Source organism: Magallana gigas, chromosome 3 (genome assembly GCF_963853765.1).
Source record: "Magallana gigas chromosome 3, xbMagGiga1.1, whole genome shotgun sequence".
NCBI classification, from domain to species: domain Eukaryota; kingdom Metazoa; phylum Mollusca; class Bivalvia; order Ostreida; family Ostreidae; genus Magallana; species Magallana gigas.
The window spans coordinates 29,504,361-29,528,702 of record NC_088855.1 but is presented as its reverse complement, the minus strand read 5'-3'; the positions used below and the strand labels follow the sequence as shown (position 1 = coordinate 29,528,702).

The window sequence follows — 24,342 nt, the reverse complement described above, 5'->3', positions numbered from 1 at the left end:
AAAAACACTAAAATGTGGGAAAAAAAGTGGATTACCTAATAAATATTTATGTATTTCTTCATGGAACTGAAAATCACTTGAAAATTAATGAAAATGCAAACCAGTTTGTTTATGTTATGTAAGCAATTACGATTATTTCATTTTTAACCTGCATTTTTGCATATCGAAGTATTAAAAACATTTATATGTGATAATCGTTTAATTGTGATGAAAACATTTACAATTTGCACAATATAATCGAAACGATGCCCTAGAAATGTATGTATAACGTGTGTTTTATTGATCAACATATATATCGCTCATTTTGGTTCAAGTAATAATTCATTCAGTTATTAAAAATACCAGCTTGCATGATTAGAATTTTTCCTATTCCTAAAGGAAATGAGATGTTATACATTATTATACACGAAGGATGCAAACTTAAAACAACATGGATTCACTTTATCGATTGTTTTAATCGCCAGTTCCCACGAGTTTTGTTTTTATCATAAAGTGCATACTTTAGCGCACAACTTTTTTTTTTAAACATCACCTATAATTACTTCGTTAACTTAATTTTGCCTTAAATTTTATAGCTTTTGATTTTTGCTTGTATATTTTGTAGATCTTAATGACTGAATAATGATTGAACTGCTGCTAGATACACATTAACATGAATAAGAGCTCTAATCTCTGTATGAACTCTGCTTTAAGAGAGGTTCATTTCGAAAATTAAGTCAAACGTTCGTGCGCACAACCGGAGGTAAGTTTTTTTTAAAATACTTAACAAATTGTTACTGCATCTAAATTACCGATATTTTGGTCACGTCAAAGATGCGACAAAGAACTGATATTCATTACTCAAGTTTAGTTATTTATCAAAAGGAAAAAAGAAAGTACGACTAATTTTCATCTGATCATCAGATGATGAAAGAAGTGTCGTAGAAACTTACATTTCGATATGTAGATATATGTGAAAAGGTCATATTTGTCTAAAAGAACCAATTTGAATGTATTTGAATGCATTTGTTTTTCAGTTTCAAGTCACATGCATAATTTCTTTCTTCTAAACGTTAAAAGGTTTTCATGAACATGGTGTATTTTAACGGAGTTTCAGCTTTGATTTATTTCTGCTGAGACAGAACCCAATACATGTATATAGTGTTAAAGAACTGGCCCAGTGAATGGGTACCATGTTTGACTTAAAAAAAAATCTGTGTAAAAGAAATTTTGAAAAAATATCAAATCAAAAGGATTTGATATTAAAGTTTGAATGCATTGGAAGCATGGTGACGATAAGTAATTGTTAAATAATTCCATTTATAAACAACACTTTAACTTATATAAAAAAAAATATAATGCGATAATTAATACTATCTTATGGACGACCGCTTACAAAGCTTCAAAGAGATATTGAGATGCATAAATCTCTAATTAATAAATATTTATAAACCTTTGAAATCCCCAATGAATGTTTATACACATAATTATATACATGTATTGATCGATCAAATTTAAAAACTATATTTGGTTACAAAACCACAATACAAATGACAACAATTACGGGATTAAAGAAATGATATTAAAGATGACGTCTAGCCCATGTACTTTGATTATTTAAGAGGTGCCCTAAATTCTGTGTCTTCCTGTTTGTGTTGTGTAACAGTATAATTAGCAGTAAATCTTTAATGAAAGCTTAATTCACTTGAAATAGCCATGGTTTAAGGATATCTTTAATACCAAGTAATTGGTTTTATCATCCTATTTATCCATTTATCGTTATCTTCTACACTCCCCTTCTCGTGTACTTTGCTAATTACTGCAAGGTATCCATTCTTTGCTGTAAAACATACTTCGGAGTTTGACTTCATTGCTTATTGTTAATCCATGACCATAAACGAATGGATGATTGCAAATAATGCTGATTTTGGCCACGATAATGCAACATTTGTGTATCGTAAAGTGGTAATAACGACTTTGGTTTGTCGCACACGTGAGGAAGACTGCATTTAAACCTTTGCCCGCTTTTTGCATGGAAATGGACCACGAAATATCTTTGTACTCTTGATTCACTAACGTGTCACAGATTGTTATTCTTGAGGAGAACGATGATGATATGTAATGACAATCATACATTGGTATTGATTAACAAATTTGTTCTAGTCGACACATTAAACAGACGATTTAGACTGTGATCAAAGAGAGTGGTTGGTTAATGAACAATCTTAAAACATTTGTAAAAAAAAAAAAAAAATGGAACAAAAGTACTAAGTATGTTTAATTGAATTGAGACAAAATCTAGCTTATTAGTATAGTAAAATAGATAATCTAATGGCTGTCCAGATAAACACTGCGTTTGTAGTGGATATTATTATTGCATTACTATCAAGATGTGTTAGAGTGTCATGCTCTCACCCAGTTCTTCGTGTTCCTGAAAAACTAGATGTCTTGACAAACACCAGGTCTTTTAAAACTAACATGTCTGTGAAGATCCATTAATTATACGGTGATATTCTTAAAGACGAGCAAATGACATTCATTAAATAGTCGTTGTAATCATTGAGGGCACATTTTGTTAAAATGGCGGAAAAGGAATCTCCACCAAACAAGATGAATAGTGAGGTTGACATGCTTTGCAAATCTTTACGCAAGAAATCAAATTTAAAAAAAAATACTCACACACCGACTTGCATACTTTCGCAATAAAGTATAGGCTTCTGTGGGAGTAAAATATATGCAAATGAAAGTAGATGAGAATAGATAAAGTATATTGGGTATATTTGCACCAAATGAAATATTACCTCTGGCAATTTAGCATGAAATCTGGGACAATAATCCATTTATCTCAATTCGTTACCCATTATTGCTAAAAAGTACAGTAATGCATGAAATTCAACAAAGTCAGTCGGATTTAAATTGCTGAAACATTACATGTAAATGTGTATCATTCTCAAAAATAGTTATTTAAATCAAAATATGATGCAAAATCAGCATTTGTTCATCTTCAGTCGAGATAAATGTTCTTTTTCCTGACGCCTTATTTTTTTCCTTAACGTGTTTATTTATCGAAATCAACAAAATCAAATCACACCTCATCCTGTTATATCGTTACATTGCAGCTTCTAATAACTAATAGCAATGATTTGTCGACGAAATACTTGTAATGAGTCTATGATACATGTAATCAGAACATCAGTAATTGCCCTTATGTAAGATAATTAACAGTTGTCCCTTAAGGACACACGAGGCGTTCCTCAGTTTTATATAGGTTTCCTTGATATATTATTCCTTATTAATTAACATTTAAACCTGTTATTTCCCAAAAATTCAGGGTGCATAACCATGCTATTTTCGGAGCTAGAATATTTGGAATATTCCTTAAAATACCATGCAAAATGCATTTGAATGTTTATAAATAAAATCATAGTATGTATTTTTAATTGAACACTTTATATCTAAATGAAAAAAAGTATCATATAACATGAAATATAAATATCGAATTATTTAGTGGAAATCTTCACATTGTGGAGATAGGAAAAAATATATATAAAAAAAATGGAAGATAGGTCGCGTCTGACCTGAAATGATTTCTGTCAATTTTAACTCAAACTATACACGTTATTTATCATTTTCGGGGGAGGGGTTATGATGTTAAATATCATTATAACTATGACGGTTGTTGAATTTCGAGGTATGAGGTAATACTACTAGCAACCTCATTTTTTCCTATGAGAACCAAGATAATGTAATGCATGTTTGGAGGTTCTTATCATCTGGAAGCAATGTTAGTCAGTGCGATGACAGCTTTAACGTGGGAAGTCATCCTGTTTAACTCGTTAAAAGTTTTTTGCCGTGCGTAGAGAGATATACATGCCGTTGATAGATATTTCTCATTTCATACAGTTACTACCTGCAAATTTCATCAAACTTCTCTTTCGTTGTTTACCCATCTTGAGATTAGTTCAATTTGTAAATAGATGAATATAATTTGTAAATATTATTTTAATAAGTTTTCTAGAGAAAGTAAGAGACGTAGATTTTGTTTTATTTTCTGCTAAAAATGATTATTTCCTCTAGAACACGAGACCGTCTTGTTATATATATATATATATATATATATATATATATATATATATATATATATATATATATATATATATATATATATATATATACTTTAATTATTTAACCGGTTACATGTGTTGACATTGGACTATTAAAGTAGCTTTATTTTAGAATTTCCCAAATAGAAAATCCTGATGAGCTTTTTATTCTGTCAACACTTAACAAGAAGAGGTTATACAGTTTCTTTTGGTGAATTATCTACATCCGGGTTATCAATGCCTAACTGTTTGCAGAAAGTTGTTTGCATGAAAATTTACATTATGTTTTAGTTTCAATTCGTTTGCCCTCATTCGTGGTTGGCAATATTAGAATAAGACGATAAATTTAAGCAAGTTGGTTTTGTTTTAAATACACAGTCTTTATGCATTAAGACAATTTGAAATTGCGGGGTAATCGTTACAAATGAGATGGGCAAAATAACATTTGATTAAAATAACCGTCTGCTGCAGTATTGATCCATAGTTTTCACACTGTATCCCTGAACAATGGTGCGGCCCGAAACAAGTTTAAAAGTTTTATGTTAGAATTATAATATTTTTTTATTGATTTAATTAATAATTAACTATGCAAGCATTCTAGCTAATATAGTGAAAATTCTAATTGTGACTTTCGGACTCGACCTCAAGAGGATATTCAAAGTATGAGTTAGCAGTATAGTTTGGAATTTGGTTTAAACCATGACTCACAGCCCCATAAAACTTTTTATGGGTATCAGGATAGTTTAAAAAACCAGTGTAGATACATATGGGTAAAATACTTTTAAAAAATATTCTTATTTAGATCTGCAATGCAAAATTATTATCTATTAAATGATCCCAATTATTAATTGTTGTAACAACCACCACTGAAACAATACTGTCTTGGATATTTGTATTTAACTTATAAAGCTGCTTTGTAAAGAGTTAGCTACTTTGATTAGAGTTGGAGCCGATGTTACTCGGGTGAGCGATGTTTCTCGTGGGCCCTTGTTTAATTCTGGGGGGGGGGGGGTTGAGAAACTGAAGGGATTCTAGATATATTTCATTAGTCAAAAATGGACAAATTGTTACCTATTTCCTTCATATTTTATTGAAATTGACAGTTTAAAACTTGATTTTTCATTGTATTTACCAAAAATTTATTTAAGCCGCGGTACACCCTGTCAAAAAAGCAAATATTATGAACAACCATTGAACAAATAAAGTATAACTTATATTTCATTAAGCTGTAGACACCTTTCATTTACTAGATATTGACCTGAAGGAAACATAATTATCAGATATTAACCTCTTTGCTCCTTTTATTCAAGAAACAATCCATGTAAATGTAAATATAAAACATTATAGCTGTTTGACTACTTTATTATCATTGTTCATAATGGGTCTCAATTTGAAATATTTTCACAATTAAGAAAATCTCAATCATAATGTAAAAATGTAAGGAATGTTTTTTAAAACTAGATACAAAATATTCATTGGCAACTAGGTAAGTAGGTTATTTGCCAATTTTTAAAATTGTTTTGACTATGTAACATTAAACGCGTTCTTGCTTAAGTACAATCTTGACTGCGATGTGTATAAATTATAGTATATAAACAAATATAGTGAGTATGATGCTTGCGCTACCATGTGCTCATCAAAACTATGAAAAGAGACACCATTTTTCACTTGTTTACATAGTCACTAAAATGATGATTTTTCCCCAAATACAGACATAAAATATGACATCTGAATATATCAGACAAAAACATGCCCCATGAATCTTATCCCAAAGGCATAGCATCTAACACAATGCAATTGACCTTTTTAACATTCAAAACGTTTTTATAGATTTTTAACTGACCTAATAACATCCAAAGCAAGTTTATAGATTTTTAAACCCACAGTCAAAGACACAATTAGATTAGATTAATGTAGTTCTTATTTTCCAGACCGAAACTGCACTTCTTGCGTGAACATTTCGGTTAAACACTGACAAAAAAGTTTATCATTTAATGTTTTATTATGACAATCTTAAAGGAAATCGCTGGGGGTTCACATCATTTCACATCATTTCATCACTAATTTAAACGACCACATTTTTACAATTGGAACTTGTTCCTTTACCATTCACAAGTCTTAATGGTACAGTAACATTTTATTTTATAGATCTGGGCATTTTGGGAGATTTTTTTTTTGAGCTAGCATCTATTTTTTTACTGGCAATTATGTCTGAATTAGATAAAAAAAATTCTGAACTGAGAGGAAGGGAGATAAAGTATCAGAGAAATGTATGCATTAGTGATCTTGAGGTTTTAAAATATTTATGACTTGACGCTCTTGTCAATGTTGGGCAAGTAAAAGTTATTAATTTTTCCTTTTTTAATAAGTATAGAAATAATACAGTATCAGCTTTCCTTCATATTTGCCACTCCGAATCCAACAATAAAAGTTAAAAATATTTGTATTATTTACATGTTTCTGGGGTTTTTTTCGCCGTTTTTTTTAAAATTATATTTATCTGATTTGTGTACGCATCCATAATAGTTAGATGGGGTTGGAATTAATTATTGAACGATCCACACACCTTCTATCATACACAAATATCTTTACAGATCAGTATCATGCAGAATGGTGCTATTCATTGCAATGTGTTTTGTTCAATCTGTACTTGTTTTTCGATTGTTTTCAGATGATCTTATCGCAAGGATTTGATTTTCAGGACTTAATTTTAGTGTTTAATTTTTATATGTTTTTATTTTTATTTATTTTTTTTGGCAATTGTATCTGGCCGGGATTATGCTTTAAAACATGTTGTAAAGTTATTAAAACAATATCAGAAGAGTATGGGGGAAGTGATTTTTTTCTTTGGATATGAAAAAGAAAATTATCATATGATTTTTAAAAAAATCGAGTCTAAGATATAGTTATGAAAGCGTCATACTGTTTCGATTCAGGTTTAATTGCTACAGGAAAATAATTTTACAAAATGATGCTTTTTTGTTGATAAGTAGTCATAATCTCTTCAGTACTTAGCGTTTTGAATTAAAGGAATGACGAATATCCTGGAAACTATGTATGATTTTGGATAAACATAATGCATCGTTTCGCGTGTGCAATTTCTAAAGTCAATAAGTAGATTTTGAAATCTGGCGCCATGTTAATACTATAGAACGATTTAAATATTGCATTGTGATTTTTTTTAAATTCCAAAAATCGGGCATTAGTAAGATATACATATCTGAAATCCCACAAATTGAATAAAGATAAGCATTTTTTCCCCCACAAAATCACATCGCACTAACGTTCTAATGAAGTTGCTATCTCCTATCGCGTGTCACCTTGAAGCCAGTTCCCTAATTTGCATGGCAGTTGCGTTCTGCATTGGTTTCCTCAATGCTAACGTATTTAGGAGCAGATGTCATGATTTTAATGATTGACCACAGTAAAAGAACGTTTTGTCTAGCAAAATAAGGAATCGACATAAATGAATAGTACATCAAATGGCTTCCTCTCTTCTGCTTAAACCGATTACTTCAGATTTGTTAACAGTGGAGGGTCAGTGTATAGATCCTTCAAAAACACCATGGATGTGTTGGGAATGCAATCAAAAGTCATTCCACACACTTCAATGTAATATTCAAGGCTAAATTAATTTTATGGATACATTTAACGACAGCAAGCAAAAATATTCTAGGTGAGCTTCCTTACCATTATTGTTTCGCTCGCAATTATAACAGAGTTATCATGAGTCATAATTACTTTACTAATTGTCGTTATCTCCCGACAGGAAATAATGATTACTAACTTTATTTTTTTTTTGGTATGTGCATTATCTGCCTGATAATGGCCAAGCTAGAATATGGCAAAATAACTTTATGTATTCCCTTTGATATCAGGAAATATGCTTCGCTGTTTTTGATTGGATTTGATTTAGGAATACAGCTAGATTGCCGCGAAGTTTCAAGGTTGTCTAATTGTTCTACCCGACTTTGGAGTTCATTAACCATTCCCTTGTTTTTGCACCTGTAACATTTCGATTATATTATCATTCCTGTATCCTATACCCCAAGCCATTATTTTTTCTTTAAAAACATTTCTTATTTTTATCTAATGATTAATATCATTGCAGAAATTATCTATTCCTAATACACCCACCCATACACCCTCACTTAACTCTCTCTCTCTCTCTCTCTCTCTCTCTCTCTCTCTCTCTCTCTGAGGAAAAAGATAAAACAGTTCCTTAAAGCATAAAGGCATTTATAACACTATCATAGTTGTTTTAAATGGAACAACACTTTGGTAACAAATGAAATACTATGGGATTGGTACTTCTCCCACGTTCCGGTTTTATATCAATTTTTCACAAGTCTCAATTATTTTTCACGTAAAATTAATCGATATTTTTCATAATATAAATAACAGGGTGACTGAAAAACCCATTTAAAAAACAATTATGCTGAATGATATTTCAAAGTATTTAATGCTTTTTTGAGCTTTAATGGTTTCTTTCAGACATGATGAATTTTTCAAAGATTTTTATTTTCACTTCAAAATACCCAAGAATACGATGTTAGACTAAGTGCATTTTTCTCCACGAAAACATATATCCAATACATGTTATATAATGTTTACAGGATAATATAAAACGCGTTGAGGACAAATATAGATAGTTAGAATTGATCTTGCTGTTGGTGATTTTAACATCCGAAATAAGAAGATGTATATAACCTTTTCTAACGAAAGACACAGTGCATCTGGGTTCGTAAATGTAAATGATTGATTTTATTGCATCTGTCAGTGTAATAGAAATGAGGTATAAAAAAGTCATTTTGAACGCTTTGGATATGTATTTGCGTTTGTCCATCCATCATTTAAAGCATTCATGCATATGTTTTTGTAATGTAGCCATTTCTCGAAGAATACATCCTTTTTCTATTTTAAGCTCACCAATTTGTAGGCTTAAGTAAGGTTTTCAGATCATACTTTATTCACTGTCCATCTGTTTCTGTAGAATCTTTAGCCAAAATTGGATGGATGGATGCCTTTGAAGTAAACAAAATCCTTGTACAAGAACTTCAAATATTTTCGACAGAATTTCTTTATATATTGAATAATAAAAATTCCTTTTCTTCATAATGTGATAATTTCGTTCCCTGGCCACTAACACGACAACAAGTAGAGTGCAAAGTTCTATATCTATAGTAAAAAAAATTGGCAACTCTTTGAATCAATTCTCAAAACTTACAATGCTACGATTAAACGGTACCGATAATATTCGTTGGCACCAAATACATAATGTTCAAGATCTACACGATACGAGTGCAAAAATGTCACTTGTGAAAATGGAATTATTTAATTGACATCAAAGGTTGGCATTGGTATTGTTTCATATAGAAAAATGAAATCAAGAAAATATGCCAGTCACAGTAACGGCATAACAGAGCATCAAGTTACTCAAATCAAGAAAGATCGATTTAGTATAACTTCGTGACTGATTTCAAACAATGAAAATGATCTGACTTAAGCCTCTTTCACAATTGGCGTACGAGCACTTTACAACGCTTTGCGATCGGAACATTTTAGCTTCGCACGAGCTCTCGCATACATTGCACAAAGTCTCGCATTCGTTGCATGCGTTTTAGATTCCTCAAAATAGTCACTGTGGCTTGCACAATATTCCGACACGACAGATTGCGATCCAAATGATCGCAATGCAACTCATTAGTACGAAAGTCTTACAACGTTGTGTGTACTTACAAGAGTAAAGCTTGGTTTTTGAAGGTCGTAATCACAGCTGTCTTTGCGTGTGTTTTGCTCAACATGTCTCGTGTAATCTTCCAACAGTGTACTATCATTGCTTCGCCTCTAGTTTATATACCCTGTATATTAAGCATAGATAGTCTTTGTTTCAAACCAATTTTGACCATGGATGCTGCTGCACAAATACCTCCTTGTCGTCTGCTGAGTTTATATATACCCATGTACATGTGTGTATATATCGCAAATACGTTTGCATCGCACAATGGTCGCTTTAGATCGTGCAAATTTCGTAATTTTTCTTCTTCATATGCGAGTATTTTGGCAACAGTTTTAGATTCAAATCTTAATTTTTTCGGTCGCACGAATATTTGATCGTTTCTGTTTTAGCACCAATTGTGAGAGGGCCTAAAATAATAAACTTTTAATTAAAAAAAGTGTATATTTATATAATCTAAATCTGTATTTTATTAAGTACATCTTGTTGTTTAACATCATAATTTGATGATTAAAAAATAACATTTTATTTGTAAAACTGCAGCCTCAGCAACTGTCTGTCAGCACTCCCGCTTTGGATATTTAGAACATGAATGTTGAGACAATAAAATTAATCCACAACTCTATAAAGAGTACCTAGGGCAAAAAATTACAGAGCGACACAGGAGGACAAATGCGTTTGTCATTCTAAGTCAATGAACTTTCTTGGTATTAACATGATTTAGAAGATTTTTTTATTTGTTTGCATAATTGTCAAACATTAAATGCATAATAATCATTTATAAATTGAAAACGTCGTCCAATTATTACGCTAACAACTAATTAAATAAAAGACGCTAGCCAAGTTGTAAGACAGTGTTTCTTGTAAAATTTAAAACAATCCAATGAGTTACATGATCATTCTTTACAAGAATGAACTGAAAAGCTGTTCATTATAAACACTACGCATAGTACTTGTTAACCTATTGCCCTTTTCACCAAAAATCTTACGACTCAGATAAAAATTTCACAACCATTTAAGTTTTCGTTCAAAAAAAGATATTCATATTTTTTTCTTAAGTATTATTTACAATATTGTCATAAGTAGAAGTAAAAAAAGAGTTTTTATGATATTTTACAGCGTTGATACTTTTTGAAGAAAAGGAAAATAATGTCTTAAGTCGTAAAATTTTTAGTAAAAGGGACCACTGAGTGACAGTAACGTGCTATACTATAAGAAGAGGCACATGTAAGCTGGAAACAAGAGAAAGAAGATACTTTGCTTTAAAAGAAACAAATTCTAACGGCAACCACCTTAAATACACGGATATGATCAGTGCAGTTTAGAAACATGGAAATGCCAATATCAATATCCATTATGTATATTTCTCTACTTCATCTTTTAGAGTCACAAATCACAAATAATTCCCTTACTATTATAACTACAAACCAGAATTTAGCTGCTGGTCTGTAGCCTCCGGTCTGAGATATTCGGGTTGACAACCTGGAAGCTACAGTTCCATTCGTCAATTCTTCCATAAGCAACAACAATTTAACCTGGCATGCGCAGAACTGTTTGGTTCATGGGGTTTTAAAAGTATAGTTCTTGTTGTACTACGTGCAACTAGTATTTGCTGTACTATTTTTTTTTTTGCATAAAATAGTTTATGTCTGATATATCTTGTTTTCAGTACAGTATATCCGTTACTGTCCAATAAATGATTGTTTGATCTTGCAAATTGCCCATAAAGTTGATCATTTTAATGCATCATTTTTGACAGTGGTCAGTATGCTGTTTATTCTTTATAATGAAAACCTACTGCTAACGTGGTCAACTTTATTTTAATTTAGGCAGTAATATACCATGTAAAAACCCTAAGATAAGGGAGGTAGTTTGTTCAGCACCATTTCAAAATTAAAAGTAAAAAAGTACTCCTTATAAGTATAAAAATCAAATGCGCAAGGCGACTCGAGTTCTACTGTCCTTTTTTGCTAGAGACGAAGATGGTCAGATAAAAGGACACTGCTGTATACATAAAGGTCGAGGTCTAAAAAATGGAAGGAGCCTACAAGTTAGATTATGTAAATTCTCGTAATGCTGTTTGATAACAATGGCTTGCTGAAAAAAAGACATATCGGAGATTAATGTTTGAAGTGTGTATTAAGTGGGTAATTTCAATGAAATGTGTATGAAAATTAAGAAATTTCAAGAAATTGGTTCATTTTCTACACCGTTTAATTAAACCTATGAAGTAATAGGAAAAATTATTTAAATTATTGATAAACAGAATAAATCTAGTACCCCCCAAAACAGGGTTAAAATCATTTACAAGAATTTTACTTAAAAGTAAAAGTTTATCTAACAAAACTGTTTTATTTATATGGCAAGACACTAAGAATTAATGAAAGATAAAGTGTTTCAGAAATAATTCTTAACGGAAGTCTCTCTGGCACATTCCTTTGCTCTTGTTTTGGGATCTAACGCAGGGGACCGAATTAAGCGCTTTAGTATTTTATGCTTGACCACTTGATTTCCTACGCGGTGATGACAAGATTCCAGCTCATGTGTTTTCCATGTGACGGTTAGATAATGAATCTATTATACAAATGTAATTACGTTATATTGTTTTGTCCTCCTACATATGACAAACCAGGAGCACAGCTTCACATTTGTGTCTGCTCTAGGTTTGAAAATTGGACGCAGTCGACCTGAAAATTAGATTCCATGTGCCGGTTTCAATTTTCTTAAAGACCTTATTGGAGACAAAACTGATACAAATCGATGCTGTGCGCCCGGAGAGCTACATCCGAGATCTGTAGTAGCATATGCTAGATCGCTAAAAGCCCGAACCAAGGTTTCGAAAAAAAAAAGCCCTTGTGGATTGAATGACGGTGTTGTGATATCCAAATATAGGATTGACGTCGTCTTAATTTAGATATTTTTAAAGTATGTAATACTACATGATTGCTCAACATATATAACATGATTACTTGAAGGTTTCTTCAATTTCTTACACTTTAACAAAACAAATAGTACATGAGAGTATCCTATTGGTGTACTTTGTACAATATGAAAGGGTTAAGTTTAACATAACATTTAACACTTGACCTAATATTATATTTTCCAACTGTTTACTGTTAATTAAGCACTATGCATAAATGTTTACAAAATATAATAAGGGCGTTTTTTTTTTATAACGAAACAAGATGGCTCGCACTTACAAATAAGGTGATTTTTAAACAAAGCAAAACAATTCACAGGTAGTTGTGGTTTTAGAAGAGGAACCCTGATTAAAGGTAGCAACTATTTAGAAGAATTTATCATCAACAATAACACCTTTCTCTCTCCCTCTCTCTACCTTTCTTTCTCTCTATTTCTCTATCTCTCTCTCTCTGAAAATATCCCGAATAAGCCACTCCACCAGCTTAGATTTGTCTGAGCCTAATATTGGAACTGATACTTTCTTAACATTAAACAGATCAGAATCACCATGCAGGTTAAATTTGCATCCAATGTATTTTAAGTTGGTATCGAAAAGTCATGATACTTCTTTTATTATTTTTTTTTTGACATTGAATAACCCAACGAAATGACATTTAAGGCTTCCAAATAGTCAGGATCTTTCCCTTATCTTCGATCTGTGGTTTTGTAAAAAAAAAAAAAAAAAAAAAAAAAAAAAGGCTCACAAAAATTAACACAATGAGACAGACAAAAGCAGCCTGCCGTTCGTCCAAATGTAAAAAAGATAATTCTTGTAAAACCGCCTAATGTGCTTTGTCTATATGAATGAAAAATTGGTTCTGTTGTACGGAGTCCCCATTCCATCAATAAATGTTCGCAACAGTAACAGACACAATAATCCCGACCTTTGAAGCTTCATAAAAAAAATCTAAATGTACAGTAAGGTAGACAAATCTTAAAGTCTCTGAATTACTAAAAATTATGATATGCAAAAGTATGTTCTACTTTATTCACAACTTCTTTCTTTGAATCATTATATTTGTTGTATTTTGTTACCAGCTAACTCAGAAGATAGGTCGACTTGAAAATGACCATTACGATAAATTATTATTCTATATGGTTTTGATTACTTCACTGGAATCACTCAGTCAATTATTTGGAACACAGGTAAATTTGCCAGAGGAGATAATTCAACAATTACCATTACCAGAATTAAGCTATGGAGAAAATTACCTTCCATGGATTTCAATAACATAATCTTGATTGAATGACAAGTTACCCAAATGAACTGTAGATGAAAAGAAATACACAAAGTGTATAATGGTAGAGTGAAACATGTACTTTATTTGTCATTAACTCTTTTTACCGATTCGATAAGTAATGATTTTATCAATAGGTTTTAAAATGCAATGTGTATTTTAGTCTCAAAGTATTAAAGAGGTATAATTATTTTCTCTAGAGATATAACGGTATAATTGCTGTGAGAAATGTAGGACCACCTTTTCCGACTTAATCACTATGAGACGATTTAAGAGTTGTTCAATTCAATTGTCTTTTCAATCGATATCTGGCATAATATTAAATCAAGCTTCGATGGAGGGAAATATACATTGCCTTTTTGGGAGTTAATTTTTATTGACTCTCCTATGCAGTTACTTTGGCGAAACAGAGGTAAAATAGCGTTTGGACCTAAGCACAAATCATGAATGAAAAATTATCACCACCGACAAGACATAGTACCAGAAAATAATTGATAGATTTGATGCAATGCATTCGGAAGTATTGTTTGCCAAGGAGAATTATTCAGAGATTCCTTTATAATATTCAGATTTGAAATGGTACAAACAATAAAGAAAGATTTTGTTGTCGTATATATTCCTACGCCAGCGTTCAATAAGCAGTTTCCCCGCTTAAACAATACCAAAGAACTGCAAGTACTGCAAGTACTGGAAAGCGATAAGCAAGCTTGTTGATAAAATTTTTAAATTATCATCTTTTATGTCGGATATAATGAAAGATAGGGCGATCAATTCCTCCCATTATCACACTTCTTCGCGGTTTTCAATAAAATAAAACAGTGTTTCAAAGTTGAAAAAACATAGTACTAAATATAAGACTGCATTTTAAATCAAACAAATCATGTTTCCAATCGGTTTTACATGAAAGGTAGAGGGTTCCAATTATCCTGCTAATAACCATTTTGCGAAACAAAAGAATCCGAGAGTAAAAAATATACATCTTTTATGCTTACCTCTATTTGATAGCGCAAACGCATTTAATAAAAGTGTAGGAAGGTTATTACACATACAATTACACATGTGTTAAGTAAAGACATTATTTCTATGATGTTTTGCATGAAATATGATGTGTATCATCTGGATTCAAAACTTTGATATTTCAAAATACACCGTTATTATTCTAACTGAATAAATAAATTTTAATTTTTTCCTTCAGATTTTTTCCGTTTTAAAACTGATGAAATATATTTATACATCTTACCTTGTATGCAATCTTGACTTACTGTTTGTTGTAACTGTACGGTAATTGAAAGTTTTCCTAAATCACTTTTTCATCATTTGTGGCTATCGGATAGTGTTAGAACAATCTCTTGAAACAATTTTGTAATACACATGAAAAAATCATATGGAGGAAAAGATGCTTGTTTGAAATTTAATTCAGCAAATCTAAGGATTTTACCTGTACATACATGTACAACTCTATACAATATCACAAAATTCTAGTTTGTAGGGTATTAAGATTTCTTTATTAGAGGTTGTTCTATATTACTTTAAAGGCATCCAATCCTTAGTCACAAGTCACATTATCTCTAGAGTAAGTAAATATCCATTTCTTGAACCAAAAATTTGATTGCTTTAAAAACATATATTACCTTCATTGCTTTGTTTATGTTGTGACAAATGGTAAATACATCCAAAAAAGATTCCTCATTATGTCAGGTCTTGTTTATTATTATTATTATTATTATTATTATTATTATTTTTATTATTTTTATTATTCTTCATTTCTGAACAAAATAAACTACTGTTAGTACTTTCAGTACTTTGATTTATACATGCAATGCCTTTTGTAAACATGTGCACTGTAAATAAAATTAACAACTAAAAATTCGTTTTATAGATTATAACAGTTAGGAATTTTCCTCTATTTTTTGTTCTTTGAATTGATTTATATGATTTTTTACATATCTCTTATGTTTTTAATATTTCCATTTCTAATTAATTGAGAATTAATTTATAATAAAAGCATTTAATTTTCCTTTTTTCGGAATGATTAAAATCTTTCGTCATAATATCTTCTTAGACGTAACCAACATTATTAATTAAAAAGTAAAAGTTTTTTTTTATTCAAAAATCTTTGTTTTACTGTTTGACGTAATGATGCTAATTGGAAATCATTAAAATCATCATTTATTAAAATGAAACTATTAAAAATTCAAACATCTATCATAGCTTTAATTAGGAAAAAATGATTTTAAAAATCAGATATGGGTTTAAAAATCAATATTTTTGCCCATTTTACCGATGTTTTAGGCAATGTTTTAAAGGTTTTATTACCATTGGCAGGTAATAGAACTATATGTCATTGATATAATCGACATTTTCTTTAAAATCGTAAGAAATCCAAAGTATCTACAAACGTTTCTTTAAAGAAAGGTTGATTTAGATGTTGTGCAAGTTTGGAGAATGTTTAAGATAGTTGGGAAATTCTGAAATGCCACTATTGTCATCGACATCCGACAGGCTTATAACAGTAAGTTTGAAGAGGTGCTGGTTATAATATTTGGTAGGGCCTTTCTGGTATGTATGTGCAGAGGTTTACTTTATCAAGACTGGACTTAATTGTTTGTAATGTTGGGATGTTTACACGTCGAAATATTTCTGCTCGGGACAAGTGAAGAGGTATATCGATTAACACGACTCACTTAAACTCTCTCCATCAAATCGCTGCTACTCAGTTTGTTGTATGCACCGTTACTAGAAAGAGCGAGTCTCTCAATCAACACTTTTACTTATGAATTGTTAATCAAACATTGCTGGAAAAAGAACATCTAGATCGTCATTCTTTTTTATTATTGTCGCCGATTATATTTCATGTGATTTTTTGGATAATAAGTACGAATTGAATTTCTTTCCAGGGAAACTGGACACCTTAACTTTGACGTTTGGACAATGCGATTAATCGATAAAGGTATGTTTTTTTTCACAGTCTATGCCATTGATACGAATAATATTATTTGCACTTGACATATCTTCAATGACACTGGTAGGAAAATGTGTTCTATGAAGAGTTGGTAAGAGTACAAAAAGTTCTCGTGATGAAATCTTTGTTTTAGGTGTAAATCTACCGTCTTCAATAATTCACGACTTCTCTATTTCTTCTTTCATGACATCCCTTTGAACCTTGTCGGTGAGAGATTCGACGACGTGTGTTCAGTGTTTGAGTTTCCAATAAAAATACCGGTATAAGCTTTCAGAAATCGTTAAGAAATTGACAACGAGTAACATATTCCTATCTGTCGAATAGTTTGATGTTTAAATAATCACCTCGGTTTGCAAGAAAGAGCAAAACACATGCTTTCGTGTATGCAAAACATAGCGTAAACAATACTGAACTTTGATTTGGGTAATGAAGACGTTCGAGATAATACTCCTAGTTCCTGTAGAATAAGTTCGAAGATTTGTGATGTTTGCTGATCAAAACGCTCAGCAATCTAACAACGTCAAACAAGCTCTGCGTATTTGCAGCACTTTTTTTCATTTTTGTTCAATAGTAGCACACAAAAATGTTTAAAAGAAACATTTTCTGGATGATTATAAAGACAAATAATTTTTATTTAAAAACGCGATTCAAATATTTGTTTTCATGTTTAAGCACATCTTTAAAAAAAAAGAAACACCGTATATTGAATTGCAAACTCATTGCACGAAGAAATTAAATAGAAAAGAGAGAGATTCATCATTTTGAGAGACTTTTATTTAACCTCCAACGAAAAAAATTTATATGCTGTCAGAGATTTTCCGGATCATTTTGATATCCTAATTGACGTCCATGTAACGAAGCGGATGATTTATCGGTATTTGGTGTGGCCCACCGTATTGGAGCTCGATGTATTGACAATTGATAGCTTCGTTTGTCAGAAATGTGCAAAAAAGCAATCATTTGGAACCCTGCTTGACTGAACAATCATCATAAGTTTAAACTAGCGATGTCCAGAAAACAATTTAGCTTGCATAATATTTAATAAAACTGAACGGAAACGTTTGAATTACGCCCTTTTTGTGGCGGTATTTTTCTTTCCCATTTGCAATTATATCAAAACAACATCAATCTGTTTGAGATCAGAAATAACAAATTATTTTTTTTTTACATGATTTTAAGTAGCCTAATATGAGGCATTTCAATTCTTAACAATTACATTTGATTAGTACTGTATTATTCAATTACTTAAATGCATTGTTCATTTCATCAAGATTTGTCTGTAAAATAAAGATGTAACTTTGATGTTTTGGATTTTTATCCATTTGGTCTTTCGTTGGTATGAGGATAGTTTGCGTTTTTTCAGTATGTGCTTCTATAAGCCTCTATTGATGAAAATATCGTACGTGACCCGCCAATTTACATATTCGACAATTCATAATTTCTTTGACAGCGTCTTTTGTTTGAACTCAAACAAGGTCTTACATGTAGGTCTGTCAGCATAAATTGCTAATTTGATCAAGTAGGTAAAAAAAGGTTTAAAAATGAATGATGGCAAAATAAAATTCTATAATAACTAATGATTCAAATTGAAAAAAATTGAAAATTTATTACGTAATTGGTTTATAGATCTCTCCTGTCGGTGCCAGACTTCTCAGTATTGTGGTAAATATTCTTATTACTGACAAACAAAAGGACAATGAACTTTACAATATGCATAAAGAATTGAAAAAATATATATAATTAACATATACCAAAGTCCATCCGTATATGTGGTCCCAATGTAATTGCTTGATAAACCGAAAATCAAGGTTATATACATGTATTATGCATCGTATCTATAGTTATCATCCTACACTATATGCAAACATCAATAACTCCTTTCCTACAACTTGGTTAGGACTTGGCCTCTAACATCAATATTCATGTATACTCTCGTGATCTTTATTAAAAGTGCATTAAGTTCTCTCTCAAATCCTAATATGAAAGCTTTTCAATATCAATAAGTTTGTTCTTTCATTCAAATCTATGATAACCATTTCTCTAAAAGTTTTTTTTTCATTACTTTTAGTTAAATTCGTCATCATAAACCAACTATTCTTTACTCAACATGTCAAATATGTTATGCTTAATTTAAAAAAAAAAGTTTTTTTCCGAATCTGTATTATGCATAGTCTTCATATTTCATATAAAGTTATTTGGTTTAGCTTTATCTTGGCTGGTCTACATAAATAACATTTAGTCCTTTTCTCTATTATCCTAATGGCTGGCCCTTAGATGAAATTTACATGTAGTTTATTTATTAAACTTATGTATAACCATTCCTTAAGTACATTAAAGGGGGGTGGTCACGATTTTGGTCAAAAATTATTTTTCTGATTTAAATGTTCACAATGCATTGGTAAGGTTTTTTCATAGCCAACCAAAATTTGAGTGATATTCGTTGAGTTAAAAGCGAGTTACAGAGCTTGCAATTCTTTGCAATGTAAGCAGAGCTTTTGTTTACAATTTGAATATTGAAGTGATAATTCTAATTTTAGACCTAAACCTTAGGAACTGTTTATTTGTGCTTAAAATGAATAAGAAGATGGAAAAGTCAGCTTAAAAAGGATTTTTTACTGGTAAATTGAACCTATGTAAACAAAAACACGGGCCTTGTTTACATGACAAAGAATTGTGAGCTCTCTATCTTGCTTATAACTCTACGCCTGACTCTTAAATTTTCATTTGATCATTAAAAATGCTTTCCTGAAGCATTGTAAGTAATGAAAACAGAAAGATAGAATTTGGCCAAAATCGTGACCATGCCCCTTTAAATTCCTTTCTTCTAACTTTGTGATGGTCATTGGTACATTTAACGACAAGCCATTTCTTTTCTTCTACCTTAAAGTTTATTATGACGAGATCACATTTAATATCAACTTTTTATAGAAAGATGTTACGAATAAAAGATTAAAAACAGCTGTTTTATTTGTCGAACTTTTTGATCGTTAATACATTATACATTATACATTAATACATTATATTATGGTATTCTTATGTCTGTTACACTTCCACATAATTCATTCAAATAGTTTGAGAAAGATTCATAGAGAGGTGTGCATTAAACAATTAAACCAAGCAAAAAAAACAAAAAGAAAGAAACACGACTGTGTCCGTAAAAGAAACAATAAGACAAACACTAGAGTCAGTGAGTGTCATATTTTCTTCAGTGATGATTGCTATCGGTAAATCCTCTTTGAACTAACAAAAACATCGTCTTATTGACTTATTGTATAAGTGTTTCCTTATTATTCATATAAAGTGAGGAATTGTATTCATTACGACAATTTTTTTAAGCAACATGCATTAAGATAATCACGGATAATCTTTATACATGTATATGTTGACAGTGTCTTGTTTCATATCTTAGACCGAATTTGCCGACACACATCATTTGGAAAATATTATGGCATGTACCTAAAATGTTGAGTGTTTTTTTTCTTTTCTTCTCCAGAAAACCAGATTTCTACTTGCAACGGGTAAATAAGATTGTTAAGGATTTGTTGGAGATGAAGACTTTTTTAGACTTTGAAGCGAGGAGTGTGAACTATGGACTGTTATTGTTGACGTTTTTCGTTGATAACGTCTTAACGTTTTTCAACTACAGTGCAGTCTCGCCCCCATTCAGTACATTTTCAAACATATCCTACAATGTCCCCCAAACGCCCATAACCTCAATATCCTCAAACATTGACGTTGTGGCAGAATTTTTGAAAATCGTTGCACAGTATGAACAGAACAAAGAAACCTGCAAAGCGGGAACAGAGTTCAATCTCGGCGAAGGTGTGATTAAACAATATGGAAAAAATCGTTTCAAACAACAAGCACTTGTTGCAGTGAACAGGGCCAACTTTCTTACCCGGATCTGGAAGGAGGCGGAACCGGAAGTTCTGAATTCAGAATATCTTTTTTATACACAAGTTCGAAATTTTGTAGAAGGAGATGATGAGATTTTTGCAGCTGGAAATTGTTATGATTACATGGAGTTCAAAGACTACTATTTGTTTTGCCCATATGCTTATCGAATGGAAGATGGAAGGATAAATGTTAAGGATCTTTCCGTGGAATATGACTACTTAGGAAATACATCAGAATTCTTCTATTCAGCAAGAGTGAATGCAGGGAAACTGCAGAATTTTAATTTTACAAACGGTAAGTCACAGTTAGTCAAAGTAAAAATATAAATATATAAATAAATATAAAGTTTCAAAATGTGTTTAAATACCTCGCACCACGTGTATGAAAAGAATTAAAAACATGGTTCTACGTCGGAATTTAAAAGGTACACAGGTTTAGAACTTGCAGTTTTAGAATCTTTATTATTCAATTTGAAAAACAAGTTTTAGATTTAGCAACTCTTTAAATCGTTTATTTAATATATACATTGCTTGGTAAATACATTTCTCCATTTTGATAAACACTCCTATTGCAAACCTGTTTGAAATGCTATTTCAACAGAATGGTCGACCATTTATAATAATAATGTTGTTTGTAGCTATTTGATATTATCTTTGAAATGCAAAGAAACTAAGAAATAAGGACTGCGTTCAAAATCGTAGCTGCTGCGTAGGATAATGCTGCAGCTAAATGTAGGCCGTTGAACGGTACGTTAAGCTTACCTAGCCACTACGTAGATATTCGTAGCCTAAACTGTTAATGAAATGCATCAAATGCAAGATTGCTGCCTTGGTAACCACTTAGTAACAAAGCTGAAATTTATATTGTGATACTTTGTTCATCCTATACGTTATTGTGAGTATTAACATTCCGCATGGAATTAACAATTTATGTCGATGTAATAAGTCTTCAGTTGTATATTTCCAATTTCAAATCAAAGACCTGGAGGCTAACCTAGCTGTCTGTTCAATAGACCTAGATATCAACGAACTAGCGGCTAGGCTAGCTGCTACGATCTTGAACGCAGTCCAGATTATCACAATTTGTTGTACAATAAGATTAAACGCTTAACGCGTAAGACTTAGTATAAAATACGTCATTTTGCAATGGTATTTTAGTAATTCCTTAATATAATCTTTTATCAATACATACAATGGCCCATTTGAAAACCTTTTTCAACAAATCACTTTATTGTAGAATGAAAAGATAGTTTTTTCTATCTCTGAAACCAATTATTATAATTTATTTAACAGAAAATGAAATTAACATCTAACATCAGAATATTCATTCCACGCGAAATTTGTATAAAACGCTGAAAAGGTTGAAATATGTGTTCAGAACAATTTTGCGTTCATAATTCAAATTTTTTTTCCTTTGGTCTAAACTGGTGTAAAGAGTATGTATTAACTCTTAATCTTACAGGATTTTTTCGATATCAAATGCCAAACAAATTGTTCATTACCTGATAATTTATGAGCAAGAAATTTGTAAGTATCAAGCTTGCGTACAAATCACACTTCGATTCATACATATATTCCATTTTTAATTGTCTCATCTTCAAACTTTCAGAAACAGAATTTTTTTAGAGGCGAACATGTAATTAAGCATTTATGTTTGTTTGACTTTTGGCTATAATATACAGTACCGATCAGACCCAATCTAACACCAGAGTCAACCCCAAATAAACCCCGGGTTTACTTTCTGGGTTTACTTTGGGTTTACTTTTTGAAAATTTGGGTCCACTCGGGGTTTACTCTGGGTTTAATCGGGGTTTACTTTGGGTTTACTCGAGAATTGCTTTTGGAGTTAACTATACGCACTGAAGTGTGAAGCAGACCCGTCTTTTATCATACCAACCTACTGCCTGCCTGCCTGCCTGCCCCTTGTATATTCCGAAAACACATGTAGCATCTGCTTTCAGGGTATACTTCTGATCGGGGTTTACTCTTCGTGTCCACTCTGGGTTTACTTTGGGTTTACTCTGGGTCCACTCTAGTAGACCCAGAGTAAACCCAGAAAGTTAACCCAAGGTTTAGTTGGGGTTTACTTTCTGTTAGGTTGGGTCTGATCGGTACTGTATGGAAATAACGTTCATTTCAATGGGTTTTTTTTCAAAACCCATCCAGAAATATTCTCTTCTACGATATTAATGCGAATCAATTGCCAAAATCAATCCGGTTTATTTGCGTGACGAGACATAATTAATAGACACATATGTCTGCAGTATTTGTCAAGGTCATCCATCAGCTTAAACTTAACTGATTTACTTTGTTCATATACTTTCGGGATCTGGTTGCTTGATTGGCGTTATGTGTTACTCACGACAGTTTTGTTGACTGCGAATTTCTCCAAGTCAATTTTTATAAGGAATTATTAGGCTGAGCTTAGTGATACAGTTAAAGACGTCTTAACATACTATCTTTGGGGGCGTTATGTGTTTTACGGCCCGGAAGTTGGTAAATATTCCATGTTTATTTGTATGGCAAAGAGTGAAATATATTATGTTTATATTAAGGAGAGGACATTCTTATAGTTATAGTAATTAAATTATAGTAACTGGTGCCCATCGTTTTGATATATGTATTCAAAAAATACATGTAATTTAAACATACCATGAATTGTATCATATAATATTGCAATGCAACATTCTCTAATCAAAGAAAACACTGTTTTTGATATCATTTTGATAGTTAAATGCATTCATTTTTGCGTTTGTATAAAAAAAAAAAAGTCCGTGAAAAACTTTCAATTCAAAGTCTAAATGCATGTGCCCAGACCTAGTCTTAAACGAATTAACAAACTCGAAGTGAGGTTCATCGACCGAGAAGCAACATATGCTTCATCAGTGAGTTTTACATGTGTTACATTAAAAGTTTTAAACTGTTATAGTTAAGTTTAAATTGATAAATTTTAAACTTTTAATGTAACACATGTACCTGTAAAACCCTCACCAACCGCTCGTTGAACATATTTACTGACCAACTTTCAGAAGACTAGAGAATTGGATATCATATAAAGTCATAAACCCAATTGCACTTTTCTGTTTCTGTATAGTTCAATCATGGATTAACATCATCTAATTTTATCGTCAGAACTGTGTTTCATGGAAATTACCAATCCTCATTGCAACACAAATTAATTTCTAACTACAACAATTTGTCCTTAATGTCGGAAAACTTTTAAATCCGATGTCTTTGAAGTTCTCATAAAAGGCGATGCCGATGAAATATAGACAGCTAGACTCTTTCATAAGACACATTAAATTGTAAGCATAATCTCTGGATGAACAGCACCGGTTATGGAAATTGTCAAAGGCAGGCACCGTCCTTGTCGACAGAACTATACAACATGTAATAAAAAATTAATGTAACAGTGTGTTACGCTTCATATCAGCTTTTTGTCCGAAAGCAATGCTTGGTTCACAGA

General features: G+C 31.5%; 1 protein-coding gene across 2 annotated transcripts in view; it reads left to right on the top strand.

The window, feature by feature from the left end:
* The first annotated feature begins 621 nt into the window (after positions 1-621).
* The window catches only part of LOC105329680 (probable G-protein coupled receptor CG31760), a 51,264-nt gene continuing 27,543 nt past the window's right edge, over positions 622-24,342 (top strand). The window contains exons 1-3 of one of the 2 annotated variants that reach the window (XM_066079175.1): positions 622-742; positions 16,916-16,968; positions 20,474-21,171. In XM_066079175.1, coding sequence (XP_065935247.1) covers positions 20,529-21,171 — 643 coding nt within the window. In that variant the 5' untranslated portion in view covers positions 622-742; positions 16,916-16,968; positions 20,474-20,528. Of the gene's footprint in view, positions 743-16,739; positions 16,969-20,473; positions 21,172-24,342 lie in introns of those variants that run through there. The other variant, XM_011431021.4, reaches the window with a different exon arrangement.